The 26,527-nt window shown below is 36.7% G+C and overlaps 1 protein-coding gene across 1 annotated transcript in view; it reads right to left on the reverse strand.

Moving 5' to 3' along the window:
* Positions 1–2,414: 2,414 nt before the first annotated feature.
* LOC136251450 (mucin-22-like) overlaps positions 2,415–26,527 on the reverse strand; it is an 87,370-nt gene continuing 63,257 nt past the window's right edge. The window contains exons 10-21 of the mRNA XM_066043905.1: positions 18,218–20,080; positions 17,283–17,357; positions 6,873–6,979; positions 6,583–6,822; positions 6,433–6,522; positions 6,294–6,372; positions 6,178–6,248; positions 5,995–6,123; positions 5,810–5,941; positions 5,609–5,757; positions 5,232–5,391; positions 2,415–2,584 (exon numbers count right to left, since the gene is read on the reverse strand). Coding sequence (XP_065899977.1) covers positions 2,510–2,584; positions 5,232–5,391; positions 5,609–5,757; positions 5,810–5,941; positions 5,995–6,123; positions 6,178–6,248; positions 6,294–6,372; positions 6,433–6,522; positions 6,583–6,822; positions 6,873–6,979; positions 17,283–17,357; positions 18,218–20,080 — 3,170 coding nt within the window. The 3' untranslated portion in view covers positions 2,415–2,509. The remainder of the gene's footprint in view (positions 2,585–5,231; positions 5,392–5,608; positions 5,758–5,809; positions 5,942–5,994; positions 6,124–6,177; positions 6,249–6,293; positions 6,373–6,432; positions 6,523–6,582; positions 6,823–6,872; positions 6,980–17,282; positions 17,358–18,217; positions 20,081–26,527) is intronic.

Genomic DNA, 26,527 nt, shown 5'->3' on the forward strand with positions numbered 1-26,527 from the left:
AGCTCAGTTTCAGTTTTCATCATAACCGTTGATCACTAGGCTGAGTATACTGAATAGCTTCTCTCGCCTCCTGGACCTCGCCCTGTGACATTAAACAAATATTTAACAATATTGAACGAGATCTTACATACAAGGAGAGTTACTGAACATCGCCTCACGCTGAAACAACGAAAAAATCTCGAGAGAAAATCTTAGAAAATCTCGGAATCTATCAAAATCTCAAAATCTCCTTAAAATCTCAAAATCTCAAAATCTCCTTAAAATCTCAAAATCTCCTTAAAATCTCAAAATCTCCTTAGAATCTCAAAATCTTTAAAAATCTCAAGATTTTAAAATCTCGTAGGCAATTTTACTTTGTTGCTGACCCCCCGATGGCCCATGAGAAAACATCACCCAAAACCAGCCTCACTTTTCCCTGACGACGATGAAACAGTATTAGTTAAGTAAAACTAAGCCCAAACAAGCCTTCAGATCAACCTGAAATGCTTTCAACAAGTTGCTATGAAATTTTTAAAAAACATTTATTAAACAGAATTTTCTAGTGACGGACTGACTGACTGATGTCTTCAGACAAGCGTAACTCGACAATGGCTAAGGCTATGTGGGCTTGATTTTTTCACTGTTCAATGTCACTTCAGCTGGACACATGCCTTTTAGCATACCGCAGTACGTACAATACATTCTTCATGGACTTACCAGTGTACTCCTTTGCGTCCCATTTATCTTTGCTGACAGTGAAAGGTGTCAATTTGGCGGTAGCACATGATGGCTGCATTTCGTAACAGAAATCGTCTGTATTTTTCTTAGTGCATGGCTACTTTGATTGCAGAGGTGCTTTTCAAACAGTTCTTGATTTGTAATGCTGTGTAACAGGTTGAACATAGCTGACAATGAAGCATAATGGATACTTCACTTTTCAGATAGCTGGGGTGCACAGCACCATTTCTTTCTTTTGATGCGGTATACATGGGTTCACCAGTCATAATAATTTTATTAAATTAACAAACAAGTATTATACACAAAGAATTTTGGAATTTTCAACTAGAGTAGGGACCATAACACATTACTGAAACAAGCTGGAATAGTGCATGATATTAAATCACAGTGAAACAATAAGAAGTGTTGTATCCCTGTGCTCAAGATACTATACTGGAAGCACTACTACAGCTTGTTTCAGTACTTTTTCTCAATGTACTATGTCCCTATTCTAGTGGAAAATTCCAATTTTTTGTGTATTTGTACTATTATAATTATAGCATTGGTACAGGTAAACTAATTAAAAGTACAAAATGTGACTGTTCTATTAGAGTGTTTCAATTGGAACCTTTGTAAACCAATGCAAACTTGCCTGAATATATTTGACTACTTTCTGGAAACCTTAAAAACCCCACTGAATCTGCCACTGCACTGTATCTGTGTACATGACAAGTGCAAGCTAGCCATGCAACTATACCTTCACTATACTAGCATAGATGGCATCAAGTAGCCATAGGTTGGTGGCTTGAGTTTGGTCGCTGAGTTATAGTCAGACCATAGCTTTCACCCCATGCATTCACACTGTCCCAGGTTACTTTCAACTTGGGCCAACCAAGGTTATTGAATTCGAGTATACTGCTCAACAAGAGAGCTAGGGATTGTACACGCCAAGTAATAATGAGCTAAGTATAACAAGCGCACAATAAAAAATACACGCTGGAATTGTAGCAAGGAAGTGTAGACACAGCTGAAATAAGTCGTACAATGTAATGCACACCATGTTTAAACTATTGGTGCTCCTTTCACCAAGAATATTAATGTGTCGTCAGAGCAAATAATCTACCAAAAGTACAGTACATTGTAACCATTTTGTAGAACAGCTTTAATACGTTTGCTAGAGTCATGCCATGCTGTACCTGGTTCAGAAGGTATATGAATAGGGTGTTAATTACCAACATCTGACACCTACAATTCTTTGCAAATATTTAAGTGCATAAAAATATACTATGCTCCTTACATCAGATTAGTGAGAGCTATCACTTGTTTATAGTTGAATTTCAAAAAATTGGGATCCATCATGACACTTTTTATGAATCTTAATAATGAAGCAATGGTTTCCCACATAATAAAACAGTCAACTTGCTACAGTAAAAAACCCTATTCTCAAAATTTCTGTGTACATGCATCCCTGTGGATATATATGTATAGGAAGTCTATTATGAATTCATAAGTATATTGACCCATGACAAGCTGTCTTAATGCCATAAAAAACTATAGTTTTCTTAATTTCTTATCTATATACCCTTTCAAAATAGACAAATTGTGCAAGTCTTCTCAGATCAGACTTGTGTAAGCTATATAACATTATCTGTATCTCCCAATGCCCCTGAACTTAAACATCAATTTTAAGAGGGAAAATATATTATACAACCTGCATGTACTGTTTGCAATAAATGTTGTTAATAAATAACAACTATTAGAACATCACAATTACATGTATAAGATATAAGTATAGTGATATAGATGTGTATAGTTAAAGTACTGTGCTTGTTGTTGGTTCATCTGTACCTATTGATGGTTGCAAATGATTCACCCAGTCACTCAAAATCTGTAACAAAATTACATACAATCAATCTGGCAGCTACACTCCAGTAGTGAATCTAAGATTTTTAAAGTGGATTTCTGAAAATGAATTGTAGATAATAGTAAGGCATCTGATGAGGACATGCTTCCAAGCTCTGATTTTAAGACTACCTTAAGTTAATAAACATCACAAATCAGTGCTTTAAACCAGGAGTATATAGCCAGACTTTGAGGCCTAGCTAGACTTAAGGTTACGGAATAGTTTAAAATGCGTGGGTGGAACAAATTACAAAACCTGCTTTAAACCAAGCAGGGATAAATAATTTCAACAACTGTGTTGTGTTAGCAATACAACTAATTGTGCTTGTTTGTTTTTACTACAGAACAACGACTGTTTTCGGGTGTGTGGTCTACAATAGAGCGATGTTTTATAAAAATGCGCCACCAAAAACCAGACTAACAGATTACTGAATCCTTATAATTTCAAAACAAGTGGCTAAACAACTAAAATATCTAGGTTCTGTGGAAGCGATTTAAGTCACTGGTTGTACAGACGTTTTACTGAACTTTTAGTAGTTTTTTCGAGTGAAACAAGCTCTTTGAAGGCTTGTATCTGAGTCACTGGGAAGAAACATGCCAAAAATGCTTCCACAGGACCTAATAAATTTAATATACAGTATCACTATGCCCCAGAAAAGCCAATAGAGCCTACAGCTTTTGCTGTATTTGGGGATGGAAAAACATGGTAGTGACAGCTGAAGCTGAGTGATGGGCTGGCTTACTTGTGTTGCTACAACAAATTGTAGTGTTCTACCTGCCTCAAACTACACTGTAGCTACATAAAACATTAAATATGAAGGGCTTCAACTTTTCACGCTGCTAGACTGGTTTTATGGACTTATCAAAAGTATCAATAGGCATTCAAAATTTTGAATGATTGCCCGTGACTATACCGTAACCTTAACACTATATATATAACTAGGTAATTATATAGGGATCATACCTTAATATACACTAACATCCTAAACTAGGTGGATCTACATGGGGGCATACCTCCTAGGAAAATTGAAAAATTGAATTTCAGCAGTTTATCACAATATAGTCTTCTTGGTCACTTCTACTACATGTACAAGCTATTCAAGCCACACACACTACTACCACTAGAGTAAGTTGTAATTTCTTTTCAATTAAAGCTGCAGTGTTTAGCTATGATAAATCAAGACACACGGTAGTGTGTAGTGCGGCAAAGAAAGCTGGCGCACCACACTGTGAGTACATTGACAGGAAGAAAGAAAACAACTTTTTCATGCGTGCATACGTAGCTCCATGGCCCCTTCTCTAAATCACACCATTTTTGCATTATGCCATAGAGGGTAGGCCACACAGCAAATTTGATTAAATTTTCAACAGCCATTTGCGAGATATGGGTGTTTAAAGCTTTTTAATTTCTTCAGTTTTTTCTTATGTCGTACAGGGGCTTCAATTTATTTTCGTACACTTTGCAAAAATTGCTATAAAACGCAAACATGTAACTCAATTGCCTGGATCATTGGCACAAATGAAGAGCGTGTAACAGTGGATTCACTACCAAGTTTGCTGTGAATCTGAGGAATATCCAAGGAGTTATGAGTATTTATTCACGTAAAAAAAGATCAAACTTCTGTCACGGCTATAGGGTAAACTGAGTATAGTAATAACTTGGGAATTGGTGTGTAGATAAGCTGATCATTGTAACAGTGCCTTTTGATAGTTTGAATAGCGACAGAGTTACAGCGACAAAGTTATAAAGCAATAACCAAACAAGTGTAAAATCACAGGATCAAGATACTTTAATAGAAGGGTAAAAAGGTGTACAAAAAATGTTGGGGAAAAAACCTTTCTAAAGTTCGAACCAGGGACCTCCATACCTAACACCTGCATCCTTAACCACTGAACCATTGCTACCTTCGCTGATTACCTCACTTAATTTCTGCTTTATAAATGAAATTTCTAGTTTAAATCTGCTTATAATCAAACATTTTGAATTTCATAGATCTACCAATAGAAGTTCTAGATTGTGCTAGAACATTCTAGCTATGTATGGTCTATTAGAAATCCTCAAAAAAAAATGTGCACTCTATTAGAGTATTACAATAATATTATCAAATATTGAAATTAAATCATGCAATGCAATATATTTATAAGTCTGTCTTCAATAATCATCATTGTGTCTGCATAGAAAAGAAGAAATTTGAATAAAACATACCTCAAAGTCAGCCATAGGCTGGTTTTGGGGGCTTATAAAGTACAAAAAGAAGTAAAATGCACACAAAAACAGCCAAGCTGTGAAAAATGGTGTGGCCTTAAAAAGCCTGGGTGGGAAAAGTTGTGAAATCAAAGGTGGCAGCCAAGAAATGGCTGCAATGATGTTAACACTAAAACTTTTTAATAATGGCTGTGTGCATCATTTATTAGCATTAACATCACTGCAGCCATTTCTTGGCTGCCACCTTTGATTTCACAACTTTTTTCACCCAGGCTTTTTAAAGCCGCACCATTTTTCACAGCTTGGCTATTTTTGTGTGGATTGTCATTACATCTTAACAGTGTATCACGGAGCTAAATTTAAAAGGGGTTCTGCCGAAACCACAGAAATCCACCTAGATCCTCCACTGCACTTACACTACACTGACCTGATAAACAAATGCATACTGTTCTTTTGTTGATATCATTCCTCTTCTGTCTTCCCTCATGTTGGTGACAATATTAACAACATCAACTTGGTTTTCATTCTCCAACTGTTGTCTTGCTATATCAGTAGCTATGAAAATCCCACTGCGATCCAGTCCACAACTACAAATAATTTGTTCATAACAGCCTCATATACCTATACTTGGGATATTCCCAAAGGAAAAATTTTGTAGTAATTATATTGCAAAGTTTTAAGGGTAAAAGTCACTAGTTGTTGCATGTACTGACTAATTAGCCAAGCTAAAACTTTTTATTTACTAGGAGGAACAAAACATCAATACATTTAAATGCCTTCCTTTGGAAATTCTGTTTATTATACTTGCAGTGAACCACTACAGGACCATGTTTTGATTTTTTAGCTTCGTTAACTTCTTGTAAGAAAGTGATCATTCCGTTTGTATCTTGTGGTAGCTGACCGGCTCCCCATTTCTTATACCAATAATGTTCTAGATCCATATACTTCTCTTCCTGTGATATAATCAGTTCATCTTTTTTCTATAGTTTAAAAATAATTACTTACAACAGTATGAGATAGTCTAAAGGTGGTGATGGTGTAGTCCAATTCAACTGCTTGCTCTTCCACAGTCACAGTGATCAGACCATATTCTTGTTGGGATGATACATCACCAGTATCTGGCCAGTAAGCTATGGTCTGTTCAAATATATATATCACAGTTAATGTATACTATTCAATCAGTGCCATACTTCATCAGTTTGTCCAATCATCACTATTAGTGCAGGATTTTGTTCCCATAACATCTGCCAGAAGTCATTAATGGTATTATGGAGTGGTGTTTGAGTGCCTATGTAATATTTTTCTGCTCCCTCATAACCCTAATATGTGCAATAGCATAGACTAAGTATTAACTGATCTTTATTATGTCAAACCTTAATATAGTTAGCATTAATGTAAGTGGACTCGTGGGATGATGAAGATAGGACAACACGTGAATCAGGAGCTGTGCAAGGAATGGTATAATACACATGATGATAGTTAATCTTACTTAATGGGTAGTCTTGTAGTCTGTTCTTGTCTGCCATGCTCACATGAAGAGCTTCAGTAATGATCAATTTTGGTATAGACTATATAGTTATGATTATGTATGTGGTATAAAGGTGTACACAATCCACTAACGCACTAACCTCAAATTCCTCATAAAGTTCTGGTAGTCTCTGGGCACTGTCACAAAGTTGATCAGGTGTAAGTAGTCTACCATTGGTTATACCTGTGTTCTACAAATACACAATTAAGACATGCAGATACTTATGTGGCTACCAGTCAATACTTGTTACCTCATAAAATGCAAGTGGTACATCTAATGGTGTATAGATGGAATTACGTTTAACAGAAGACAATCTTCTTCCATATGCAGATACCCTTCTTCCATAAGAAGCTATACTTCTCCTAAAAGAAGTAGTACTTCTTGCAGATACTCTTCTTCCATAAGAAGCTATACTCCTATAAGAAGTAGTACTTCTATATAATGTCAATGGCTTTTTCTTTTTTGTGAGAATATAAAGCAGTCCAACTACCTACATAAATAAATTTGTATTACTAATACATTCTTAATAATCATATGTACCAGGCTTATCGCAACACATAATCCAATAGCTGCCATACATATAACTCCAATGACCATTCCTCCTTGCCACTGCTCTAGCCCAAGCACCTTACTGGAAGTGTCACTGTCTGTGTTAAAATATGGTTAAATACATTATCATTTAAAGTGCTTGCAGATTAGCAAAGCTTTTGACATTGTAACATTCCTGAATCAAAAGGTCTATAGGAACTGTAGAAGATGAATTATGCTATGCACATCTATAACTATACACTAGTTTAAGCACCGTGGTGAGTGCTATATGGAAAATATAGCACAAATGTGTGTCGAGCAAATATAACACAAGGTGAAGCCAAGTGCTATATTTGAGTGCTACATTTTCTGTAGTGCACAAGTGTAAGCAGTACTTTAACTGGTTTAATGTATTACAGGTTTTTGCAATTGAATTTGTCCCGTTTGCAATTGAATTCGTCCCGTTTGCAATTGAATTCGTCGGTTTTGCAATTGAATTCGTCGGTTTTGCAGTTGAATTAGTCGGTTTTGCAATAGAATTTGTCGCGTTTGCATTACAATTCGTCATAAACAAAACGGCTCCAAGAAACCAACCCGTTCATTAAGAGATGAACTATTTATGCCTTGGAGAGTTACACTTGAGACACTAGAAAGTAATTGGAGCTGGTAGTACGCGAAGTTGATAGCTGTCTGACAAGTTAATTAACTTGCTCGCGAGTGACCACACAAATCGCGAATGGCGTAGTAGAGTTTGGAATGTTGCTGGATAGGCTGTAGAGGAAGAATTATTGCCTTATAAAGAGTTGTTTACTACTGTTGTACTTGAACAAGTTCTTGTAGCAGCTGCTACATCATGTTTTCGTGTTTCCTCCAGCTACCATTGTTACGGACGAATTTAACTGCAAAAGCGACGAATTCAATTGCAAAAGCGACGAATTCAATTGCAAACGGGATGAATTCAATTGCAAAAGCGACAAACTCAATTGCAAACGGGACGAATTCAATTGCAAAACCGACGAATTCAATTGCAAACGGGACGAATTCAATTGCAAAGTCGCCGAATTCAATTGCAAAAACCTGTAATCTGGAGTTGGAATCAAGAAGTAGTTATAACCATTTAATATAGCTTATCACAACCTGAAACACATTTGGTGGTGAGAAAACTAGTCCCTACTCATGATTAGCAGAAGGTTAATTTGTAACCATTAACGTTTGATTTGTGATCCTTCAGAGCCAGAATTCACTTAGTAGTGGGACAGGAGGATGTGGAGAATGACTGAGGAGGACTAGCTACAGGGTGTACATGAGTAATGGACAGTTTGTACAGCTATCTAATCATTCATGAGTATAGTCATCAATGCAATAAAGTTGAAGGTGTCAGTATCGAGCGGCCACTGAATCTAATTAACCAAGAAATTACTGGACAAAATGATGAATTGCTGATGGACAGTTTAGCGAACAATTTAAGACTGAATGGTATAATTATTATAGTTGAATTACAAGCATTTTTGTACGTAGCCATTAATTTGTTGTTAATTGCAATGGTAATGTTGTTGATAGCTTTGTTAGTGGGGACATTGGAAACAGTGGAATTGAAAACTGAAACTGAAAAACTAAAATTGGTCAAAACTTCATATTAACAGGTACCTCTTAACAAAGACCACCTGTATAATAAGACCGCCTCTAATAAGACCACCTCATTATAGTAGTTATGTCAAGTAGGTCCAACAAATATGGCTAAGGTGTACTCATAATGTAATGAAGTATCAATCAATCAATCAGACAGTACTTAAAAGTTAAAATGACAGCTGCAGGGTTGTGCATAAAGATATACTATCTTACCGTGCCAAGACCTAAAGTCTATGGTCATGTCACAATGAAAATGGGGTAATTGCATTCATAATTTACTCTGCTGATACTGGATTTGATAGTGGATTTCTCATGAATTGTGCATGATTTAAGAGTTGCATAGTTAAATTAATGATTTTGGATATTGTGTCTTGGTAATAGTTGGACACTCATGATAGGCGTCTTCGAGGATTTAAAAACCTGAGGTGATGTCAATAATTACCTGCGCCTTGGTAATTACTGATGTCACCTCAGGTTTTTAAATCTTCAAAGATGCTTATTATGAGTGCCAAACAATTATCGAGACACAAAGTCCAAGATCATTAATGTTGATTTTGCAACTATGCAACTCCTACATCATGCACAATTCATGAGAAATCCATTATCAAATTCAGTATCAGCGGAATAAATTATGCATGCAATTGCTCCATTTTCATTTGTGACATGACCACGGACTTTAGGTCTTGGGATGGTAAGATAGTATATCCTTATGTACAATCTTTTAACTTTTAAGTACTGTCTGATTGATTGATACTTTATTACATTATGAGTACACCTTAGCCATATTTGTTGGACCTACTTGACATAACTACTATAATGAGGTGGTCTTATTTTTAGAGATGGTCTTATTATACAGGTTGTTTTATTATAGAGGTGGTCTTTGTTAAGAGGTACCTGTTAATATTAAGTTTTGACCAATTTTAGTTTTTCGGTTTCAGTTTCAGTTTTCAATTTCCACTGTTTCCGATGTCCCTTGTTAGTGGGGGTAATTGTAGACATTCCTGTGTCTCCATGGGTAGTGTTTATGGTTACATAACATTCACACAAAGTGTGCTTTATTGCCATACAAAGCATACTTTGATGGAAATATAGCACAGTATCTAAAGCACATCCAAAGTCCCAAAAAATCTCTTGGGGAATATCGGTTTAAAATTTCCATGTATTTTCAGTCAGCATATGCATAGCTACAATGTTAGACTCTATTGAATTCCTTTACGCATATAAAGCACCGCTGTGAATTCAATATGGAAAAAATAGCAGGAGGGCTGTGTCATGAGTATTGATTTTGATTTGTGATTGGGTGAAGCCAGATCCTATGGTTGGTAGAGCTTGTAGTAGTGATTTTTTTATTAATTATATAAAAGTACAATAGTCATTATAATAATTATTGAAAGCATCTGATGGAAATTTGATAGACTTGATAAGGAAGACTACATCTTTGATGTCAAGAGTGTACATTAGAGGTAAGAGCTTAAGCTTTAACAAACGAGTTTTATAGTCACTTGAGTAATCGTTCAATATGAATTTAGTTGCACATCACTGAATTTGTTAATATCTTTTATCAGGTGTGGCATCACAAAATACTGCAGAACTGTAGTTGAGAACGGACTAATGAAATATAGAGGTATTTCTTTGCTTCTACATGAATATTTGAAGAGAAAAATCAGTGTAATAGACCTAACATTTTGTAGGCTGACATAATGATGTAATATCTAGGACAACCATGTGCATCACGTCCACAATTATTCTATTAGTAGTGCACCATGAGTTGCGTTTGTTCAATCTGTTGAATAAATACTAAATCGCTGAGATATTGTATTGTATGATATGAGGTATGATACCACAAAGTACTAGCAAATTAAAAGATTTGCATGGGTGGATGTCTTTCAAGAATTAATTTAAAACTTATGCTATTTGAAATTGAATATTAGAGTAGCTATTTCAGTTCATGGTTATATTGTAGCAAAACTTTTTAAATCAGGCTATCTGAGATTAAATCTGGGGGTATATTTGCTCTGTGCATGCCATTTTGAAAGTATAATGGCTAGATTTTTTTACAAAATTAGCTACACTCTCTGAGATTGAATTTAAAGATGAGTTAAGCATACTATTTAGAAAACAACCAAGAAGCAAGATAAACTTGGACTCTCAGATATTGAAAAGCCATCACTTTATGTAGGAATTTTTGTTAGTTATATACTGTATGTATCCTAGGAGGTTTTTAAAAATTAATGATCTGATATAGCTACATGAATTTGAGAGCATTTTAAGGTTGTGTTTGCAACTATTAACCTAGGAAAATTTTACTTATTAAACACTCTGAGATTGAATTTGAGAGTTTTTTTGATAAGTTTTGCGTGCCATTTTAAAAACAAACTTAACCTAAGTATAGTATAGTAGTCACTCACAATCTTAGGGGGTGAGTTTGAGATTTTAGGGGGGAAGTCCCCACTAATAGCCCTAGAATAAGTACTGCCTTGCATTACAAATTTCAAAACATATTATTTATACCATTATCGCTTTAAAATGATAGAATAATGCAATCATGTTGCATAAACATGATTCTTATAGTACAAATATCTCACAGCAGCATCTTAGTACTATTCTATTTTGAGCTAATGCTCAATTAAATTTTAAGTGTCTTGGCATATAGGTATCTACATACATTTTATACCCAACACGAGTATGTAAAAATCAAATACTATACATGTGCAGCTCTTTGTATGATAACCAAACATATGTATCTACATACATTTTGTACCCAACATGAGTATGCAAAATCATAAATATTATACATGTGTAACTCTTTGTACAATAACCAAACATAGATCAAAGAATAGATTTAAAGAGTGTTTAGTTTCAATTTTGCTTATACCATATGTGGCCAGATTTTACAAAACCAATCCAAATCACACATCATGCAAAATCAAATTAAAACCACCAGAGGAGATCTCGAATGGCGGTTTCTGCCCTTGTGAAGGGTCTGGCTTGGCAAGAATCAGTGGTTTACTGGTGGATGGCCTATAATGTTAGCCAGACATTTTTTCTGTTGATTTTCTACATATCAGCCAGCACAGCCCTGTAATCTTGTGTCTGGACTCCAATCATGATCTGTTGAAGTCTACCTCCTTTTAAAGCCTATCTTTTTCCCGCCCCACCACCTCCCACTCTACATTCCTTTGTGAGTACTCGTGATACTACTTCGCTAATCCAACTGCTCAGACTTTCTATCTTATTTGGTGGGAAACTCTACAAGCAGCTACAAGTACTGAAAGTGGTCTGAAATGTATTAGATTGATGCATCTTTTGTGTAAATTTCATACACGTAATTGCTATCCTTGGCAAGTGTTGCTGACTTGAATTCTTTAAAACCATTTATCTCGAAACTTCTGATGTGCGATTTGGAATGGTTTTCCAAAATCCAGTTACATATTTTCATTGTGATAATCAAGACACATGATAGAGTGTTGTGCGACCAAGTACAGCCAGTACAGACGCATGACAGACAAGTGTGTATTTTACATGAACCAAGAAAACACCGTTTTCACGCATCTGTAGCTCAATAGTGCCTGACCAGAAATTAACCATTTTTGCTGTGGCGATTCCCTTGGGGTGGGGTACCTCCTGTTTCAAATTTGAGCTGAATCTGCCCAGCCATCACTAAAATGTGTGTCTTTAAAGTTCATCTTAGTTTCTTTGTATTTTTCTTCTTTTTGCAACACTTAGAAAGATCACTATAAACTCACACATGCTGTAGTCGATTATCTTCAAATTTGGAGGGCAGTAAGAACGTAATGCAGCACGTTGACAGTCCAACTTTCGTACACATTGGATAAAGAACAAGGGAGTTATATGCGATTTTCAAAAAAATGCAATAGCGATTTTCTGTCAAGGCCACAGGGTAAACCGCTTGAAGGAATGACTTGAAAATCAGTCTGTACATGGAGTAACTATCATATATAGTGCAAACTTTTATGGTTTGAAAGAAATCGCACTAACAATCATGGAGTTATAACAAAAATTCCAACTACGTATAAAAAGCGCATGATCGAGATCAGTTTTGTTAATAAAAAAGTATTACTTGTTAGGCAAACTAGTTTATGGAATCAGCTGAAAACAGGTAAAGAAATAGATTAATTGTTTTAGAACAATCTTTCAGTGGTTTATAAGGAATCAGATAAAAAACCATACAAAAATCAACTAGGTGTAACAAGTGCGCAATTGATATACTCTAATAGTGCAGCCACCTAACAAAACATTCAGCTTCATAGTAAGTCTCTCTATTAGAACGTTCAGGGACAATCAAGTCACCATGTAGAGAGTTCAGCTAACAACAAGAGAGTTCAACTCACCCTGTAGAGAGTTCAACTACAAACAAATCACCCTGTAGAGAGTTCAGCTACAAACAAGTCACCCTGTGGAGAGGTCAGCCACAAACAAGTTACTTGTGGAGTTAAGCCTAAAAAAGTCACCAGTAGAGTGTCCAGCTACAAAGTAGTCATCATATATATAGAGTTCAGCTATGAACAAATCACCCTGTAAAGAGTTCAGTAAGTCACAATGTAGAGATTTCAGCTTTGACCAAATCACCCTGTAGAGAGTTCAGCAACAAACAAATAACCCTGTGGAGAGATCAGGTACAAGCAAATCACCTTGTGGAGAGTTTAGCCACAAACAAGTCACCTGTAGAATGCAGCTAGAAACATCATTCTAGAGAGAGTTCAGCTGCAAACAGGTCACCCTGTAGAGATTTCAGCTAGCCACAAACAATCATTCTGTGGAATCTCAGCCACAAACAAGTCATCCGGTAGAGAGCTCAGCTACAAACAATACACACAAACAGGTCGCCTTGAAGAGAGTTCAGCTACAAAATATCACCCTGTGGAGAAGTCAGCTGCAAAAAAAAATTATTTTTGGATAAATCAGCCACAAATATGACCATCCGTTACTCGGATGGCTGCAGCTTCGAGGCTGCCCAGGTCCAGTCATGGATTTTTTCTCCTTTCTCCACCTTTTCAAACACACTTTCTGTAACAACTTTAAACAGGCTGTAGAACCAGGAGTCCTACAAACCTTCAGTACTTGTGCTGTAAAATCTAAATAAATAATAAATAAATAAATGTAACCCTGTAGAGAGTTTAGCTGAACTTTTCACAGGGTGATTTGTTTGTAGCTGAACTCTGTACCGGGTGACTTGTTTGTAGCTGAATACCCTAGGGGTTGACTTGTTTACTAAGAAATAAATCACCCTGTAAAGAGTTCAGCTAGCCCTGTAGAGATTACAGCTACAAACAAGTTACCTGGTAGACAGTTTAGTTACAAACAAGCCACCCTGTAGATATGCTCAGCTGCAAACAAATTTCAGTTTCAAGGGATCAGCCACAAACAAGTCACCCCTACAAACTAATCACCCTGTGGAGAGTTCAGCTACAAAAATCACCCATTGGAGCATTCCGCTACCAACAAATCACTCTGTAGAAAGTTCAACTACAAACTAATCACCTGTGGAGAATTCAGTATTAAACAAACCACCCTGAGAGATTTCAGTTACAACAAAGTCACACTTAAGCTACGAACAAATCACCCTGTAGAAAGTTCAACTATAAACCTGTGGAGAATTCAGTATTAAACACCCTAAAGAGATTTTAGCTACAAAAAGTCACTCTTTAGAGAGTTCAGCTACAAACAAATCATCCGGAGAGAGTTCAGTTACAATAAAGTCATCCTGTGCAGAGTTCAGATACAAACAAATCACCCTGTGGAAAACTCAGCTACAAATAAGTCACCTTGTAGATAGTTCAGTTACAACAAGTCATTCTGAAGAGAGTCCAGCTACATAGAGAGAGATCAGCCAGACAAGTCACCCTGCAGAGTTCAGCTACATTTCAAGTCACCCTGAGAGGTCAGCTAGAATCAAGTCATCCTGGGGAGAGTTCAGCTACAAACAAATCTAAGTTGAGCAGCTAGAAACAAATCACCCTGCAGAGAGATCAGTCAGAAACAAATTATCCTGTAGAGATCAGCTAGAAACAAGTCTCCTTGTAGAGAGATCAGCTAGAAACAAGTCACCAGTTCAGCTGGAAACAAGTCAACTACAAACAAATCTCTCAGTATAGAGATCGGCTAAAAGCAAGTTATCCTGCAAAGAGTTCATGAAGTCACCCTGTAGAGAGATCAGCTAGAAACAAGTAACCTTGTAAAGAGATCAGCTATACATTTCAAATCACCCTGTAGAGAGATCAGATAAAATCAAGTCACCCTGTAGAGAGTTCAGCTAGAAGTAAGTCACCCTGTAGAGAGATCAGCAAGAAACAAGTCACCCTGTAGAAAGATCAGCTAGAAACAAATCATGCTGTAGAGAGATCAGCTGGAAACAAGGCACCCTGTAGAGAGTATACTATTCAAGTCACCCTAAGGAGAATCCAGTTACAAATAAATCTCTCAGTAGAGAGATCAGCTAGAAACAATTCACCCTGTAGAGAGATCAGCTAAAAACAAGTTACCCTGCAAAGAGTTCAACTATTTTTCAAGTCACCCTGTAGAGAGATCAGCTAGAAACAAGAAACCCTATAGAAAGATCAGCTTGAAACAAATCACTCTGTATAGAGGTCAGGTAGAAATAAGTAACTCTGTAGAAAGTTCGGCCACAAAGAAGTCACCCTGTAGAGAAATCAGCTAGAAGGCTAGAAACAAGTCACCCTGTAGAGAGGACAGCTAGAAACAAGTCATCCTGTAGAGAGAACAGCTAGAAACATGTCACCCTGTGGAGAGTTCACCTACCAGAAAACTATCCTGTAGAAAGTTCAGCTATCTTGCAATTCTTTTGGTGAAGAGTTTAGTTAGGGTACAAGTCACTCTGTGGTGAGTTCAACTACAAACCATTCATCATGTAGTCAAAGAGTACAGCTATACATTACAAGTCTCCCAGTAAAAATTTTGGCTACATGCACATTTCCCTGTAGAGTATTCAGCTGCAAACAGTTCAACCTGTGTGACTTAATTTTTATCATCAATCAAAACAATTGCATAATATTGCCTAAATGTACATGTAGCTAAACAAATCTTCTCCCTCATAATAATCTTTTCCCTGTAGTGAAGTAAAAGACAAGTTAAAAAGAAATACCTAAAGCTGGCCATAGGCTATGAAATTACAAAAAGAAGTGATATCTAATAAAATAACATCCAAGTTGTGAAAAAAAGGGTGCAGCCTCCAAAAAAGCCATGGTGAAAAAGATATGAAATCAAATGTGGCGGGCTGTGATGGTAGGTTAATGGCAAAAAATTTAATAATGATCATTCAGATGAATTTGGTGCTGAGTCCTAGTGAAACTAATGCAAATTCATCTGAATTGTCATTATTTAAATTTTTGCCATTAACCTATCATCACTGCTACCACTTTTGATTTCACATCTTTTTTTTACCTAGGCTTTTTTGGAGACTGCACCACTCTTTTACAGCTTAGCTGTTTTTTGATTAGATTATAGTCTTACTATGACGAAATGGAAATTCAAATTGTACCCATTGTTCACATACTTAAACATAAAACATGATAAATACAGTCAAATAAAAATAATGACAATTACATACCTGATGATATTAGTATGCCCAATCGAACTCAGTCCTAAAATATAATACTTACGTTTACTTTTAGTGATTGCTCTATAGCATAGTATTTCTTAGCAGCAATCAATCCATTCACTATGGAAATTATTGATGATCATTATACAAATGTAGTAACCATCACGAGAAGCCACTGACATGGAGTTCAGTACTTATGTCAGTCAAGTATGGATATCACTTCTCTTTGTAATTGCAAACCCCAAAGCTGGGCTATATGGCTAGCTTTGGTGCTTCCTTTTACTTGTCTTTTTCCTTTACTGCAAGAGACTTTTCTATTTGTGACTAGTGTCCATTTAATTGACTAGTGTCAATTTAAATTTTGTTGCTTATTAATTCTGCAACTGTATATTATTATGCAGCTAAACATTCTAATAGGATGAGCTTGCTACATAACTGAGTACTCTACAGGGAGACTTGTGACATGGCTAAATGTTCTACAGGGTGACTTGTTATGGCGTTCTACTGTTATGTAGTTCTATAGAGTAACTTGTTACGTAGCTGAACTCTCTAGTTGGGTTGGGCAGTATACTACTTGTGATTATCGCAACCAGGTGGCCATGTGATAATTGAATTATGGAATGTCATGTAATAACATCAGCACATCCAGAACATGTTCAGACAGTTCAGGTTAGGCAGCACTAGAAATTGCTGCATGCAAAGCTTAGCGTTGTATTACAACTATTGCATTGGTACAACATACGTATGTTCAAAGTATTTTGAAACAAAATATTTTATACTGTCTACAGGGTGACTTGTAATATAGCTGCACTTTATGTTGGGCTAGCTGTAATGTAGCTGAACTCTCACTTGTAATGCAGATGAACACTCCGATAGGTGACTGCACTATTAGAGTATTTCAATAGCACACTGGTTACACACAGTTGGTATCTGCATTATAACTCAATTGTTTTTACTGTATGATAACTATATGCTACTCAAATTTAATTTCATGAGATCTACTCATTTCTAGGTGTAAATGGGTCTCTATAACATCACAACCTGTCCTTATACTGTGAAATGTGTGCTAAACTATGTTGTTTGCTATTTTACTAAGAAAAGGCAGTCACTATAAGAACAATGGAAACGAAAAAAGGAATTAAAATGGAATTGAAAGGTCTGTATTAATCTCAGTGCAATCTGTGTACAACTTATATGTATTAACTAAGGCTTACTTGTTGCTGTTGGCATAACAGGACTTGCACACATTCTTACAGTAGTTGTCATTTCTACATCACTTGTGGTCACTGCTAAACACAACACATGTGCATATAAAGAATTGTCGTTCACTGCTGATTTGTGACACATATATGCATGCACATACAAGTACAAGGATCAGGCAAAAAGCAGTCAGCAATATTTATAACGCTCCCACTATCCTTGATTCTAACACAGCAGTTAGAACTGATATTTTTCTGGCTATGTTTAGAAGGGATAATCTATATACCTTCAAATTTCTTTACAAAATAATTACCTAACAGTGGAATTTTCGTAGTAAAAAAATTCCTGTCCTATTTATGGTTTGTGATATAGCCATCTTTAATAACTATATTCTCTACATACCAACAGTGCACTGCATGATATCCCTGGATCTAGACATAGCTATCTACATGAACGGACTATATTTGTACTAGCATAATGTCTAAGAGTTAGTATTCTAATTCCATTGGAGCAGTTCCACTGTGTGTTACTGCTATTTAGACGACTAATGGAGTTTACTGGTAGTAATAAATATGAATGTAGGGTCTTGGTGTAGCAATAGTATGTTTGGTTCTAAGTGCTTGATATGGGCTTCTGAAAAGCTTTTCTAAGCTGAAGCAGTTGCTGCTTCCTGTGACCTGAGAAGCTAGTCAGATAGATAACTTGTTTCACAGAGAGTTTCTCAAGAGTTATGATGTTTTGGTACAAACTGCAGGAAAACAAGTGAGCTAGAGCTAGTTAGTTTTAATCAGTATGGTCTCCACGCATTATTTGAGTACCAGCCAACCTTGTGCAACTATCTTTCTGAGCTTCCTTTATTCATTTCAGGTAATCCTAAAATGGGACTAATTAAATTAAACTTGGGCCACTATGTCAACCAAGTAAATACAGTAATATGTTCCATACATACCTGAAGTCGTAGACATGTTAGATCCATTATTACTGGTAATGTATGTACTGGATATAGTCAAGGATGTATTGAACATAGTCATACTGGATGTTGTCATACCAGATATTGTCACGCCAGATGCTGTCATACCAGATATTGTCACACTAGATGCTGTCATACTGGATGTAGGCATGCTGGATGTTGTCACACTAGATGTTGTCATACTGAATGTTGTCAAAACGGTTGTTGTCACACTAGATGTTGTCATACCAGATATTGTCACACTAGATGCTGTCATACTGGATGTAGGCATACTGGATGTTGTCATACTGGATGTTGTCAAAGCGGATGTTGTCACACTAGATGTTGTCATACCAGATATTGTCACACCAGATGTTGTCATACCAGATATTGTCACACTAGATACTGTCATACTGGATGTAGGCATACTGGATGTTGTCACACTAGATGTTGCCATACTGGATGTTGTCAAAGCGATTGTTGTCACACTAGATGTTGTCATACCAGATATTGTCACACTAGATGCTGTCATACTGAATGTAGGCATACTGGATGCTGTCACACTAGATGTTGTCATACCAGATATTGTCACACCAGATGTTGTCATACTGGATGTTGTCATACCAGATATTGTCGCACTAGATATTGTTATACCAGATATTGTCACACTAGATGCTGTCATACTGAATGTAGGCATACTGGATGTTGTCACACTAGATGTTGTCATACCAGATATTGTCACACTAGATGCTGTCATACTGAATGTAGGCATACTGGATGTTGTCACACTAGATGTTGTCATACCAGATATTGTCACACCAGATGTTGTCATACTGGATGTTGTCATACCAGATATTGTCGCACTAGATGTTGTCATACCAGATATTGTCACACTAGATGCTGTCATACTGAATGTAGGCATACTGGATGTTGTCACACTAGATGTTGTCATACCAGATGTTGTCATACTAGATATTGTCACACTAGATGCTGTCATACTGGATGTAGGCATACTGGATGTTGTCACACTAGATGTTGCCATACCAGATATTGTCACACTAGATGCTGTCATACTGGATGTTGTCACACTAGATGTTGCCATGCTGGATGTTGTCAAAGCAGTTGTTGTCACACTAGATGTTGTCCCACTAGATGCTGTCATACTGGATGTTGTCACACTAGATGTTGTCATACTGGATGTTGTCAAAACAGTTGTTGTCACACTAGATGTTGTCATACCAGATATTGTCCCACTAGATGCTGTCATACTGGATGTTGTCACACTAGATGTTGTCATACTGGATGTTGTCAAAGCAGTTGTTGTCACACTAGATGTTGTCATACCAGATATTGTCACACTAGATGCTGCCATACTGGATGTAGTCATACTGGATGTTGTCAAAGCAGTTGTTGTCACACTAGATGTTGTCATACCAGATATTGTCCCACTAGATGCTGTCATACTGGATGTTGTCACACTAGATGTAGTCATACTGGATGTTGTCAAAGCAGTTGTTGTCACACTAGATGTTGTCATACCAGATATTGTCACACTAGATGCTGCCATACTGGATGTAGTCATACTGGATGTTGTCAAAGCAGTTGTTGTCACACTAGATGTTGTCATACCAGATATTGTCCCACTAGATGCTGTCATACTGGATGTTGTCACACTAGATGTTGTCATACTGGATGTTGTCAAAGCAGTTGTTGTCACACTAGATGTTGTCATACCAGATATTGTCACACTAGATGCTGCCATACTGGATGTAGTCATACTGGATGTAGGCATATTGGATGTTGTCATACCAGATGTTGTTATACTGGATGTAGTGATACTGATTCCAGTCATACTGGGTGTAGCTAGAAGAATATGTTAAATAAACTCAAGCAGTATGGAATCATACTTGTTATGGTAACTTCTTACCCTCCAAAAACACCTTTGCTGTAAAAAAAAGGTGCGTCCAAGAAACTACAAGTATCTGTAACTCCATGTAAAAACAGCTCAACTGTAGAAAAAACACTCCATGAAATTAACTGGTCTCTGAAAGAGCTGATATCTGGAGCGGCCAAGAATCAATGCTACTATACAACTGACTATGATTACCAAAGATTTACCGAGTCCATACAAGAATACCTTGGCTGTAAATCAGGTAAATAAAAGTAACTGGCAATTAAACAGCTGATATCTGAAGGGGCCAAGAATAAAAGTCAACTTGATACAACTAACTGCACTGAATTATTAACTGAATCTTAATCATTCAACTGTGTCCTATACATTCACCCTTGCTAAATTAATTCTAATTGGCTGGTAATTTGGCTGCTTTTTTCAGTAATCAGTGTAAAGAAAAAAAGGCAGCCAAATTACCAGCCAATTAGAGTTACAAAGAATTAATTTAGGATGTAGCAAGGATGAATGTATAGAACACAGTTGAATGATTAAGATTCAATGTTTCAAGTTAATAATTCAGTGCAGTTAGTTGCATCAAGTTGACTTTTATTCTTGGCCGCTTCAGATATCAGCTGTTTAATTGCCAGTTACTTTTAATTACCTGATTTACAGCCAAGGTATTCTTGCATGGACTTGGTAAATCTTTGGTAATCATAGTCAGTTGTAGTAGCATTGATTCTTGGCCGCTCTAGATATCAGCTCTTTCAGAGACCAGTTAATTTCATGGAGTGTTTTTTCTACAGTTGAGCTGTTTTTACATGGGGTTACAGATACTTGTAGTTTCTTGGAAGCGCCTTTTTTACAGCAAAGGTGTTTTTGGAGGGATATCACAAATTTTTGTCAGTTATACGTAATTTACAGATTCAATGTCCAAGCCATGGGGGTGTATGATGAATTCTGCCTTGTGGAGGTGTTACGACCCAACACAAATATGCTGATAAGTGATGAGCATATAACATACAATCCTATAGTAGCTGTTAATATTTATTAGGACAAGGGCCAGTTGAAATTATTGCAATTTACTGGTCAGGCCAAGTAATGGCTACAGTTAAGGTTACCAAAGATGTGTGTAAAGCACTTATTTGCAAAACATGCTTTTCTAGGTGATCTTGGTGAATGCCATCATCTTGAAATAGCAACTCTGAGATTGCATCTTGGATCTGGGAGACAGAGATGTAAATATTCAGCTAAATTGCTCTATGACTGTTCTATTAGAATATTATTTCCTGACTGTTCTATTAGAGTATATCAATTCCCAATGAATAAAACCTGCTATGGCCACAGTGTCCTGAGAACAACTTAACAACTTGGTTTTCCACTAGTAGAGCAAGATGTTTTGCTGAGGGTTATGAAATCACAAACATCATACTATTATATACAAGCACATGCTTATTTCATATACAAGCACATGCTTATTTCATATACAAGCACAAGACACACACAAAAATGTGCAAACACTATACATGCATGCTCACACACATAATATTGGTTGTACTTGATATAAGCAAGTTAATATCACATCTCCTGAAATGCTCTTGCAAGTGAGCTGGTAGTGCCCTTACTAGGTGTTATAGTATAGCGGCACAACCGAAAAATCGTGCACTTTTTCATAAAGCCATGAAACTTTCCACATAAGTAGTACTCCTCAATACATGTATTTTTAGATACAGTGCCATCGCTGATTTGACCTTTGGTGACCTTTATGGCCATTTTTGTATAGAAAATGATCATTTTTGTATAGAAAATGATCATTTTTGTATAGAAAATGATCATTTTTGTCTTTAACTCCCTGAGACACTAATTAACTTGTTAAAACATGGTACCAAAATAAAGATCTTGTTGATAGAAACAACTTGGTTTTTATTTGAAGTCAATAGGTGAATTCATTCTTAAGTTATGAGTATTTTTATTAGGTGCAAAATTTGATAAATTTATGTATAATTATCTGCCCACAGGTAATTCACACCTCAAGGGCAGGTAAATTTATCAAATTTCGCAGCTAGTAAAAATGATCATAACTTTGTAATCTCATCACCAATTGACTTCAATTAAAAACCAAGTTGTTTCTATCGGCAAGATCTTTTGTTTGGTACCATGTTTTAACAAGTTAATTAGTGCCTCAGGGAGATCAATTTTCTGTACAAAAATGGCTGTAAAGGTCACCAAAGGTCAACTCAGCGATGGCACTATATCTAAAAATGCATGTCATGGGGAGTACTATTTAAGTGGAAAGTTTTGTGGCTTTATGAAAATGTGCACAGTATTGCCAATTTTGGGGGCTACACCGCTATACTATTACAGAAGTTGAAAGCTACAACACAAGCTCATACACAGTTACCAGCAAACCACGAACCACATTCCAGTCTGTTACAAACTTAGCACCATGGTATGTGCATAATGATTAATGAAAGCCACAACATGTACACAAGCTCTATGGTGCATTAATGGAAAGAAATAAGTTCCACCTGACTGACAATTATCACGTGACCTATTTAGGGGAAATCTCTTGGAAAGTCTCTGTCCAGTAACACCTCAAGGGAAAAGTGAACACATATGATAGACGATTTGTAATATTATTGATGGCAGTCCATGTCTTGATAGGGAAGTACGATAATATAAATTTAGCATTTCTTTAACAGTGCACAAACAAAAAACTTCATGCAGCAGTGCACAAACAATTGACAGTTCACATACCGCATTGTAAAGCCATGACTAAGAAAAAGTTCCACCCGACTGACAATGATCACATGACCTATTTAGGGGAAATGTGGTACAATCTCAGTTATTTCCTGATTGTATGACCAAACTAATACCCAGATCAATGATGAGATTCATCTGGCCTGGTAAGATCTTAGCATTACATCTCAGTTGTTTATGATCTCTTTTTCAGGATGAGGCGTACAGTTGTGATGTGACTAAACTAATTTGTAGGTTACTCAGGATCTTCATGGAGGTTCAGTAACGAAAAGAGGATGGAGGTTCAGTAACGAAACGAGGAGGGGTCCAGTAACAAAAGGAGGAGTGAAGAAAGATGGTGCCACATCGCCTCACACTGATTAACCATGTGACAGTACTCCAGGTCAGTCTGTGTACTAAGGAAGTTTGTATTACCTCAAGGTTGCCATGAATTTCCAGGTCCCCAAATGTGCCATTTGTGTAAAGTAAAAAGTGACATAGATTTTAGGTGTATTGTATTTAATGCCCACCTGTCAATTTTACAGGTAATTGGTCATAGCATGCGGTTCTCTCCCCCAAGTAAGATCAAGGTTCAGGTCAGTTTACATAGAGAGGAATTTTATAATGTTTTGTGTGTTATTGTAGTTCTCAGTCGTCAAGTGTATGGACTGTGGTAACATCAAGGATGTTGTGGATCTCCAGGTCAGTCTGTGTACTAAAGAATTTTGTATTACCTCAAGGGTGTCATGAATTTCCAGGTCCCCAAATGTGTCATTTGTGTAAAAAGTGATATAGATTTTAGGTGTATTGTATTTAATGCCCACCTGTCAATTTTACAGGTAATTGGTCATAGCATGCGGTTCTCTCAATCACTAGCAGTACCAGTTGTGGTACATATGTAACTTGGCAAATAAGATCAAGGTTCAGGTCAGTTTACATCCAGAGGTATTTTATAATGTTATGTGTGTTCTTGTAGTTCTCAGTTGTCAAGTGTATATGGACTGTGGTAACATCAAGGACATTGTGGATCTCCAGGTCAGTCTGTGTACAAAGGAATTTTGTATTACCTCAAGGGTGTTATGAATTTCCAGGTCCCCAAATGTGTGATTTGCATACAAAGTGACATAGATTTTAGGTGTTGCCAAAAATGACTGAATTTGTGTATTAGAATCAGGAAGGAGAAAGTTATTGAGTGTGGTCTGCCAGATGCTTCTGTTACCTCAGTGACAAGATTCATCTGTCCTGGTACAATCTCAGTTATTTCCTGATTGTATGACCAAACTAATACCCAGATCAATGATGAGATTCATCTGGCCTGGTAAGATCTTAGCATTACATCTCAGTTGTTTATGATCTCTTTTTCAGGATGAGGCATACAGTTGTGATGTGACTAAACTAATTTGTAGGCTACGTCACTATTCCATTTTCAGTGGGAGTTTACTTTCGTGGATTACACTCTTATAGGCTTAAAAAATATGCCTCCCCAGAGAAGTCACACATGGCCTTGCACACTTACTTAATTAATCTTAATTATTAGTTTAATAGAATGTACATGCAGTATGCATGTGATTGTACCTTTTGGGGATTTTCACCCCCTGGGAAAACCAGCTGAGCTGACTTTCCAGTAGCTATCTAATCTTAAATCTACATGGCTATAATCTGCAATCTCTGTCCCCAAATCACCTGCACTCAAGCTTTAAATTAACCAGTCTTATGACTTCGCGTGCGGCTAAATCTTCACTCTTGTCCACTTCAAAACAATGACACACTACATTATGCTGAGATAGCTACTGAACTCCACTAGCTCTGATGAGGCCCGAAAACCTGCGAAAACATCAGCTCTCACAAGCTTTCAGCCTTTAGAGCTTTGCACACGGAATTTAAAAAAACACGCACGATCATGGAAATATCGATCCACGTGCACGCATGCATGCCTTAATTATAACTCTCAGGTCTGATCTGTAAAATAGACCTGCTAAACACCTAGCTTGCTAAGCAGAAACTTCCGGTCCGACGGTCCGGTCCGGTCCGTAAAATAGACACCCCCGAAATAGGCAATCTTTCATCGCTGTGATTCTATCAGTACTAGGCGATTATTTCACCCGTTACAGTAGGTTTAGTGGCCATGTTTTGTTGCCTAACGATCCTCTATACTTATAAGAGTAAAATACTTCACTTTAGGAAAGATGAAGCCTTTAAAACTTAAGATATCACTACCATTTGACATAAGATGGCTGATTTCTCGATCACAACACAGTGTATCTTTCCAATTTTCACGTCATTGTAGTATAGTGGCTGCTATAAAAGTACGTTCTTATAATAAGAATAAATGGTATGGTTTGGGCTCCCGTGAAGTGTAAAGGTCTTAGTCCCATAGATTTCAATACATTTTAAGGCCTCCCAAAGGACACCGGATGTTGTGCAATGTGTAATAAATTAGTATTCATTACCATACCGTGAATACTTTAGCTTACGTGGAAACTGAAATGGACTATTATTGGACACAATGTTTGAATGACAAATTCCCTGTGGATGTTACATACTTGAACTTCCAAAAAGCTTTTGATTCGGTTCCACACAAGTACTTGCTGAGCAAGTTGTATGAATATGGTATTCAGGGCAAATTACTCTCTTGGATTGAAGGTTTTCTTACTGGAAGGAAACAGAGAGTTGTCTTAAATAGTCATTGTTCCACCCGGGCTGATGTACTTAGCGGTGCGCCCAAAGGGTCTGTTTTGGGGCCCTTACTTTTCAACATATATGTGAACGACATACCTGATATTGTTGATAGTCCAATTCTTCTGTTTGCTGATGACATTAGATGCATTAAGTCACACAAAGATTATATCTGGCTCCAATCAGATTTGAATAGCCTCTCTGAATGGTCATTTAAGTGGAAACTAAAATTCAATGTTAGCAAGTGTAATATCTTACATCTTGGCACTAAAGAAAACTACACCTGTTTCCTTTGTGGCACTGCCATCCAACCAGCACAATCTGTCAGGGACCTCGGGGTTATGATTGATCAAGATCTTAAGTTTCATGAGCACGCTTCACTTATAACCAACAAAGCGAATCACATACTTGGGTTGATTAAAAGAAGTTTTTCTTATTTAGACTCTGACATGTTGGTTCGTCTTTACAGATCTTAGTATAGCAGCATAGCCTCCAAAATTGGCAATATTGTGCACTTTTTCATAAAACCATGAAACTTTCCACATAAATAGTACTCCTCATGACATGTAATTTTAGATATGGTGCCATCACTGAGTTGACCTTCGGTGACTTTTACTGCCATTTTTGCACAGAAAATTGATCATTTTTGTCTTTAACTCCCTGAGGCACTAATTAACATGTTAAAACATGGCACCAAACAAAAGATCTTGCTGATAGAAACAATTTGGTTTTTATTTGAAGTCAATAGGTGATTTCATTCTTAAGTTATGAGTATTTTTATTAGCTGCAAAATTTGATTAATTTATGCATAGATATACTAAACTTTACAACGGGATTGGAAACGGAAGTAACTCACGTGACGTCTCTGTACAAATTCCCAATGTGACATAACGAGCTCGAATAAACATCTGTGTTTCACTTGCACTAGTTAGTCGCCATAGATACTGTCCGTAGTTACGAGCGCGATATTATTTCTAATGGCTTTATTTGCCAACTATTAGCAATTT

The sequence above is a fragment of the Dysidea avara genome, chromosome 3 (assembly GCF_963678975.1).
Source record: "Dysidea avara chromosome 3, odDysAvar1.4, whole genome shotgun sequence".
Classification (NCBI taxonomy): Eukaryota; Metazoa; Porifera; class Demospongiae; order Dictyoceratida; family Dysideidae; genus Dysidea; species Dysidea avara.